This window comes from Podarcis erhardii (assembly GCF_964252035.2).
Source record: "Podarcis erhardii genome assembly, chromosome: 15".
Classification (NCBI taxonomy): Eukaryota; Metazoa; Chordata; class Lepidosauria; order Squamata; family Lacertidae; genus Podarcis; species Podarcis erhardii.
Genome location: NC_138505.1, coordinates 1,602,751 through 1,612,190, shown reverse-complemented (window position 1 = coordinate 1,612,190; position 9,440 = coordinate 1,602,751). Strand labels below are relative to the sequence as shown.

Below are 9,440 nucleotides of genomic sequence, written 5' to 3'. Positions count from 1 at the left end.
TCAGTCATACTCAGAGTAGACCCATTGAATTCATGGACCTAAATTAGTTATTCCATTAATTTAAATGGGTCTGCTCTAAGCATTACTAACTTTGGATGCAACCCTGTGCGTTTCTTACTAGGATATTCAACTCTTATCTAACCATACTGGTTACTCAATGGCCACTGAAGTTTTCACCTGGATTTCCAAAAGTATTTCATTCTTTAAAACCTTCTAAATATGAGACTTTTTATGTAGACTTCGCAAAAAAGTCATTTGTGTTTGATTATTCTTATCCCAGGCTCACTTGTTTTCTGGGGGGATTTTCAGTTGCTGTTGGTTATTACAAGCTGATGCCTCTCTTGCTGTCCACGTGATGAAGACCACAGAAGACCTGCTGAGATCAGATAAACATGTTGTCCTCATCGTCTCACAGAATCTGTGATTCTAAATAGGCAATTATTGTTCTTCCTAACTATCAAATTAAACATGATGACTCCTACTTTTCCACAAAGTCCCAAAGGAGCTTCAGTACTAATCAGCAGCAAAACCATGCACAGAAGAAGGAAGTATGCTGTTAATAAACCTTGTATCATTCCATGCTGGGGCTAGAGACAGTCAGGGCTCTTGTCAGTTTGATCATTGATACTTTATCTTGTGCAGTTTGAGCTGTGTATCCACCATGCTTGAAGATAATGAGTATGAATGGGTGTGGAGAAGAATTTTTTTCTTGCAAGTTAGTGGCATCTGTAGTATTAGTACTAGTGTTTTTGCCTCAGGTAGTGTGCAAGATTCCAGATGTCAAATGTGGCACCAGTGACCCTCTTCCTATTCTTCATAAGTTCCACCATCCAGGAGATCTCACCATTGCTGGCATCGTGTCTATGATTTACATCTTTTCCAAACCAATAACGTTCATAGAATGTCCCTCAATGGACCTCTTTGATGGAACTTTGTAAGATTTTCAAACTTTCCATTATACAGATCACCAACGTGGCACTTGTGGGGTATGCATGCACCCCCAGAGATCTTCCCTGGTGCCCACAGGGTTCCCCCCTTGCTCCACTGAAATTAATCTTGAAAGATGCCTTGTATTATTGCCAATAGAATAGGTTGCCCTGTGTGTTTGGTATGTGTTTCTAGTTTGCAAATGGGACTATGGCGCTCCAAAGCTTGGGTTTCCTGATATATTAAATAGCCTGTCCTAGGAATCCCATGGAGGTTTGTGGGTTTTCCATGAGTATCTGGTTGGCCACTATGTGAGAGAGCACTGGAAAAGATGGATCTTAGGTTAGAGCCCCTAAAAACTGGGATTACCATCAAAGGAGTGATTCAACTAATGGTGTTGCAGGGACATCCAGTGGTGATCTTAACTTCCACCTGCCTCTGATTTTCTTGGACACGAAATATTGAAATAATTGGCATTCAATACATTAAAATTTGCCTTAAAAATAGTTTGCTATCCAACAACCATCTTCTATAGATTATAAATAGCCACAGTCCAAAATGATCATCGATATTTGGAAGCACAATTATTTAAAAAGGGGAGATGCTACCCTTACTAGTAAACTAGCTAAATTATTGAGTCATAAAACTCATATTATTTTTCAAGGAGAAGCAGCTCAGATGAAACATTAGCCCATGTTCTCTCCTGATGTTTAACACCCCCCCCCCAAAAAAAAAATAAGGACATAAGATCCCAATTAATCTCCCCAGAACTTTCTCTATTCTATCGAAACTTAGCTAAATTTTGTATTTTGATTTTAATGGCAACCTCCAACCCTAAGATCACAGAAAAATTATATAGAAATATAGAAATAGAACCTCTAAGTGGTTTACAAGGAAATAAGGTAGTGCAAAGTTCACTATTGTAGCCATCAAAACTAGGCCACTGTTCCTAAATGGAAGGTGAGGTATGGTTATAAATGGTCCATTTTTAATTCTTTCTGATAGCTCAGGGATTCTACTCACTCTCATTTTATAAGGTGCAATTGGTGTGCATGGATATGTTTTTAGAAATGAGACAATGTCAAATTCTGAATCCACCGGTGCCATTCTGAAAACCAACACTAAGAAATTTGAATCTCCAAAATATGACGGGGGCACACAACTTTCAGTGAGAACTCTGCAAACAGGTTCTCTCAAAATAGTACTGGGTGGCTGAGCCCATGTGACAAAAAAGCCAACTGTGCATGACAACGTTTCTTCATCCTTGGGATGGAAATAATTTGTAAATCCTCCAATCCTCTCATTTCAGGGTCATGCTACAGATCTACCAGCATGTCCTGGCACTGATATTTGCTGTAGAGGAGATCAATGAAAATCCCAAGATTTTGCCTAATCTCACCCTCGGCTTCCATATCTACAATAGTTATTTCAATCCAAGATGGACCTATCAGGCCTCAATGGAGGTCTTCTCCACCCAGGGCAGATTCATCCCTAACTACAAATGTGATAATGTCAACAATCCAGTAGCTGTCATTGGGGGGCCCATTTCTGAAGTTTGTCTCCACATGGCAGATATCCTGCGCATCTACAAAATCCCACAGGTATGGCAGGTACTAGAGCATGGGAGGATAACAAGTAATTTTCACTTCACTTGTGTTTGGTGATTTGAAGTAGTTTTAGGTGGTTTTCAAGGTCAGTTTGTACATTCAGAAAAATTAAGTACTGAATATATCCTTGTCTTCAGAATACAGATTATTTTAATGTGTTGAGCGATCAGTAGAGAAGGGAATTAAATGTTTAAATGTAAAAGGGGAAAGGATCAGCCTGATGTTCTCATAGACATTGAGTCTGAAGAGGTCCACTCCTCCTGGGAAAGCTCCACTACTTAATTTATAAGTTAGCTATGTATGTCAGTCCCAAGAAACCTGTCTTAAGGACTTACATTTCCTCTTTGCCTTGTATATTTCAAACTCAGAGGAGGGATATGGAAGGAACTGTAGGTTTTCTCCAGGGAAAATAAGCAGCAATGTTTGTGAATGTACAAAGAAGTACAAAGTTCTCTTTGCTTATCTTGTACACCTTCATATTATGGAGGTGAAGTTCACATGGGAAATGAAGGTCTGATGTTTTTGAGGAAGGTATCCTTCAACACTTCTCAGAATGGGAGAGTAAAGGCAAGAATGAGAGAACAAATTTTTAAGAATAGTTTTATTTAAAAAAATTAAAATAAGTGATTCTGCAAACTGCAATGTTTTCAGACAAGATCTGATGACATTATAAATAACGTATATACACTTATAGATCACTGTCAGACAAATCCAGACATAAAATAAACCCCAAACAAATAAACCACAGGTATGAGAAGGCTTTAAAAGTAGCAACTAGAACCATTTATAGCATAAAAATGATAGTTAAACAAGACAAGCTTGCAAAAAAATGACCCTCATTTTACCAAGTAGAAGCAATTAAAGTATTCCAATATCCTGAGTCCTTGGCCATGTTCCTCCTTGCTTGGAAATGAAATCAAGTCAAACTAAATTAATATGGTTCTATTTTGTAATCTAATATTAAGCGTTGCTTTTGACCCTACTCTCTCCAAGCATAGCTGGGGAAGCATAGCAGAAATGGGGAACATTTTCCAGCCCAAGGACCACATTCCCTCCTGAGCAACCTTTTGAGAGCTCTGCAATTGATGGTTGAGGTGAGAGGCAAAAGTGGTAGTGCAATGAATGTAAATGCTACCTTTCTACAGTAGGATAAGTCTTTTTACAGGCACCCCTCTGAATCTTCCTTCCAGACCTCTGTTGAAGGTGTGTAGCAGAGCTAGTGGGGCGGTTGTTCCAGGGCTAGCTTGAGAGCATTGGCAGGTCACATTGTCCAAAGCAGGGTCTGAGGTGTTCTGATCCTGGTGTGTATGAATGCTCAGCCTCTTTGTACCTCACAAACACATACACTTGAAATTCTCAGCAGCACTCAATAAATGCAGACTTCTTAATCAAGGTTAAAATCTTCTTTAATGATTGGCATACAACTTCAACAGAATGAAACAACACAGAATTATCCCCTCCCCCTTTAATTTTGGAAATTTCCTGCTCTTTTGTCCTCCTTTCATTTCTTCAGCTCATATATGGCTCTGCTCCAGTGACCAAGCAGACAACCCAGACCGTTTTCTACCACCAGATGTTCCCAGATGTGGCTCATCAGTATAAAGGGATTCTCCAACTACTGCTGCATTTCAGGTGGACGTGGGTTGGGGTGCTGTCTGTGAGCGATGCCATTGGAGAGACATTTGTAAGCAACATACTTCCCCAATTTGTCAAGAGAGGTATTTGCTTTGATTTCATTGAAAGATTCCCAGTAATGACTAACTCCAATGACATTGCTGTCATAGTGTCAGAAGGGATGGAAACAAGCAATATTGTCAAGAGAAGCACTGCTGATGCGGTGATCATTCAGGGGGAAATTGATACCATTATAATTTTGAGAATGTTTCACGAGTATTCACAACTTGAGGACACATCAGTAAAAGAAAAAGATAAAGTCTGGATTATGACAACTCAGATGGATTTCGCATCAGTTCCCTTCCAAAGGACTTGGGACATAGGCTTATTCCATGGTTCAATAGTCTTTGCTGTCCACTCAAAGGAAGTGTCAGCTTTCCAGAAATTTCTCCAGATGAGAAACCCTACTTCAGACAAAGAATATGGCTTTATCAAGGTATTTTGGGAAGAAGCATTTGAATGTTTTTCCCCGAGACCTATGGTCAACAGGCGGGATGGTGAGATCTGCAGTGGGAAGGAGAAGCTGGAGACTCTGCCTGCCTCTGTTTTTGAAATGAGCATGACAGGCCACAGCTACAGTGTTTACACTGCCGTCTTTGCTGTGGCACATGCATTGCATGTCATGCATTCATCGAGGTTCAAGCACAGAGCATTGGTGGATGAAGGAAGAATGAAGCTTCTGAGTCAACAGTTGTGGAAGGTAATGTCTTGAGGAAACTTATGCAGGAAACACCACCATATCTGGGAGAACAAAAAGTGGAATCCAGACAGCGTATAAAGCTGTCTATCAAGGCTATTTTGCATCTAACAGCCAAATCCCTTAAGAAATTGAATGCATCACTTGGCATTGTATTCCTTTTAAAAACTGTAAATAATAGGTGCTAGGATTTTAGCAGTGGTTCAGAGGGAATTTGATCATTTCTTTGTATCGATGGAAGCTAGTGTGTGTGCATGGGTGTGTGTCTATGTAATAACTTTCATTAGAAGTGTCACACAGGAAGAAAGGATTTAGGCTAATCTTGGCTTCCTGTCCTCCAACTTTTCTGTCAACTCCAAGTGTCATCACACAGTTTTGCTCTCAGTCCGGTCATAGATTCCATTTTGTTAAGTTTATCAAACTTAAATAACATGAATAAACAAAGGAAGGCCAATTATATTGAATCAGACCATTGGTCTGTCTAGCTCAGTCTTGTTTACACTGGCTGGCAGCTCCTTGGGACATTGCCAGACCTACCTGGAGATGTCAGAGACTGGACCTGGGATGTGCTGCATGCAAAGCACATGCTCTATCACCGAGTTTGTCTTTCCCTATGTAGAGATTATTTATAGCGCACCCATTCTTTTAAATAGGACCTAGAGATGGATGTGTACACCCTCCCCTAACTTATTCTTTTCCTCAGCCTTCAAGAGCCAGCTCCAAAACAGTTACTGGTCTATCCCCCCCTTCACAATATGCTTTATTCATATGAGTTGAATCCTGAGGAGCAAGTTGAACTCAAGAGCTAACAGATGCTGCTAGATATAAAGGCTATGTTCTACCTCCACAGTTGGAGTCCGTATGCCTCTGACTACTAACTGTTGAGAACCACACTGAGGACAATATTTATGCACTCTGTTCTGGCTCCCAAGCTTTCCATGGATACCTGGTTGGTCAGTGTGAGAACATGATGCTAGGCTTTGTCGATCATCCTCTGGTATATCTGAGGTTCCACCATAATACAGATTCATTACCCATATCCTTTAACACCCCAATCTTCTTGTTCTTATATTTCCTTCCAAAATTTAGCTCAACCACTTTGTAAGAAGCACCTCATTTAACAGCAGTTCTGGTGAAACAATTTCCTTCAATAAAAATGGAGAGTTAGAAACAGGATTTGATATCACCAACTGGGTGACATTCCCAAACCAGTCCTTTCTGAGAGCCAGAGTTGGAAGGATAGACCCCATGGCACCACGGGAAGAAACATTCACCATTTCGGAGAATGCTATTGTGTGGCCCAAGAGCTTTAATCAGGTAAAGGCCATTCAGGTTGTGCTATAGTCAAGCATTCTGTGGTTCACAGGTCGCTCTGGGAACCTTGGATTGAATTTTTTTTGGTCAAATGTTTTAATCAAGCATGTCAAGCAGGTAGAAATTGAAAGAAAGAAAGAAAGAAAGAAAGAAAGAAAGAAAGAAAGAAAGAAAGAAAGAAAGGGAGGAACAAGAAATTATCTGATTCACGTATAATCCAACAGGTACAGAAAAGGGAGGCTTGCTCCAGATTGCAAAATGATACAAAATCCTCCTTGATTCAAAATAACCAGTGAGGTACAAACTTGCAAAAATTAAAATTCTTTTCTTTCATGTATGGACAGGCACGGCCCCTTTCTGTGTGCAATGACAATTGTCACCCGGGATATCAGAAGGCCAAGAAGGAAGGGAAGCCATTTTGCTGCTATGATTGCATTCCATGTCCGGAAGGGAAGATCTCAAACCAGAAGGGTAAGAAATATCATGCACACAGTTTATCAGGGATATTGGCAACAGGATATAGAGAGAGTCATTTCTTTTGTGTCAATAGAGTGGTTCACAATTCTACAATGGTGGTGGTAGCTGCTGATATGAATGAAGATGCAATCTGATAAACTGATATGTAGCCAGCATAGCCCAGTCCAAGAAGCCAAACCCTCCCTGATGATGCCACCTGTGCAGCTAGTGGTTTACCTCCAGTAGTTTTGTCTCTCTTTCTGGGCCATGGCCTTCAACAGGAAGGAGTTATGAAAAGACCACCTGTGCCTCAAGGCTCTTCAGCTTCCTGCCCCAAGTCACACAGCCCCTTGCTATACATTGAAGGTTGTTGAGGCAGTATTGTTAGTACCCACATGGATCAGAAGGAAAGGATTGTGGTGAATGGGCTTTACAAGACTTGGCAATTTCTCTGCCACATCCTGAATCTTTGCACCTGGAAAAGACCACACATGATACATAAATTCCATTCATGAATTGCTTCCTGTAAAACATCTTAAAGGAATCTAACAATAAAATATCAACAATGGAATGCCACAATTTTCAAAAGGTAATGTCAAAGTGACACAGACCAAACTCATTCATTTGTTTTAAAGACTTATGCCCCACCTTTCAGTCTATTGCCTCTTGAGGTGAAATGCAAAAGAACACCAAGCTACATGTACTCATCCCAGACCCAGCAGCTCAAAATCTTCTATGGGATTGATTGAGCCAAAGTGTGCTTTCTTGCAGCTCTGCAGTACAAAGAAATTGACAATTGGTGCTGTCAACTGCCTTTGTATAGTTGGTGCAGAATGACAGAACTGAGCACCCAGTGCTGCTGGGTTGCTCATCTGTGAGAAGAACATCTTTCAAATATTTATATTTCCATTTTTAACCTGACAACATTCACCCAGCTCTTTATCATATTTAGATTTGATTATTTCAGACCTGATATTTTCTTTTCCAGACACAGAGAACTGTTTCCAGTGTCCAGAAGATCAGTTTCCAAATGACGACCAGGATTCATGTATTCCAAAATACATAACTTTCCTGACGTATGAAGAACCTTTGGGAATCACTTTGACTGGTTCTGCTCTTTCCTTGTCTTTCATCACAGCTTTGGTGCTGGGAATCTTCATTATGCACAGGGACACTCCCATAGTCAAAGCCAACAACCGGAGCCTCACCTACGTTCTACTTGTCTCCCTCCTTCTCTCCTTTCTTTGTGTTTTGCTATTCATTGGCCAGCCTGAAAGTCTCACCTGTCTTCTTCAACAAACCGCATTTGGCATAATCTTTTCAGTGGCCATTTCTTGTGTGTTGGCCAAAACCATCATTGTAGTTCTGGCTTTCATGGCCACCAAACCAGGGAGCAGGATGAGGATGTGGGCAGGAAAAAGACTGTCCATTTCCATTGTTCTTTCCTGCTCCCTTACACAAGTCGCCATTTGCATTGTGTGGCTGGCAATATCTCCTCCATTCCCAGATTTAGACATGCATTCAGTGACCCAAGAGATTGTATTGCAATGTCATGAAGGATCACCCTTCATGTTCTATTGTGCTCTGGGCTTTATGGGCTTCCTGGCCATGTCCAGCTTCATCATGGCATTCCTAGCCCGAAAGTTGCCTGACAGTTTTAATGAAGCCAAGTTCATCACCTTCAGCATGTTGGTCTTTTGTAGCGTTTGGCTTTCCTTTGTCCCAACGTACTTGAGCACCAAAGGAAAATACATGGTGGCTGTCAAGATCTTCTCCATCTTGGCCTCCAGCTTTGGGATACTTGGCTGCATATTTTCCCCAAAATGTTATATTATTATACTGAGGCCTGAGTTGAATAACAAGGAGCAGTTAAGAAGAAGGAATCATTGAAGCCACTAGAATTCTATGACTTTAGAAAAGCCACGAATGAACTTTTGGACTTGGTTCATTTTGAGATGTCTTCCTGTTTTCTTTGTTGTAAGACACTTGGAGCCTGATTGTTTTTTGTAGAGAGCAGCGTACAAATAAAATTATGACTGGCTGAATGATCATACTTTCTACAAGTCTTCCCAAGACAGAAGTTATGCTAACCAGTCTATAATTTTCAGGACCTTAAGGCCTGAATAATAATAATAATAATAATAATAATAATAATAATAATAATTTTTATTTATATGCCGCCCTCCCTGGCCCAAGTCGGGCTCATAACATCAGATATATAACATTAGTATAAAATCAAACAATAATTAAATTACCTCCTAAAAACAGGTCAAAATCACATTAAAGTCTAATTAGATGGCTTTCCGCAGGGTTAGGGTTGGGAACAGTAAATGTTCATCAGCCCAACTGTTTACGCTGTTCTTATACGGGCCTGTGAGAATCGTGAGAGGCCTCTTTCATATTTGCTCTTATAGAAAACGAAAAGGGGAGTCAGGCTCAGCCCGGACCAAAGGCCTGGTGGAACAACTCCATCTTGCAGGCCCTGTGGAAAGATGTCAAATCCCACAAGGCCCTGATCTCTTGTGACAGAGTGCTCCACCAAGTCAGGGTTGAAGAAGTCAAACTCTTCTTAAGTAAGCTTGGAAGTTTCTACAGTGCATCACTGGGCAGGCAATGAATAGTCTCTGGCAGACCTTATAAGGTGGGCAACCTCTGGCATGGGAAGAGGTGGAGAGTCTGCTGAGTTGATCCTTGCTCTCTAGGCGTCTCATTACAAATGAGCAGAAGTCAGGACTGCAGAGAATACAAACTTAGGGCTGGTTCTC

General features: G+C 40.8%; 1 protein-coding gene across 1 annotated transcript; it reads left to right on the top strand.

The window, feature by feature from the left end:
• Window positions 1-2,240: 2,240 nt before the first annotated feature.
• On the top strand, window positions 2,241-8,565 carry LOC309329756 (vomeronasal type-2 receptor 26-like; the record flags this gene model as incomplete). Its single annotated transcript, XM_081840765.1, has 5 exons — window positions 2,241-2,528; window positions 4,048-4,218; window positions 5,995-6,222; window positions 6,564-6,690; window positions 7,664-8,565. The coding sequence occupies 5 exons, from the start codon at window positions 2,241-2,243 to the stop codon at window positions 8,563-8,565; spliced, it is 1,716 nt and encodes a 571-aa protein (XP_081696891.1).
• Between the last annotated feature and the right edge of the window lie 875 nt (window positions 8,566-9,440).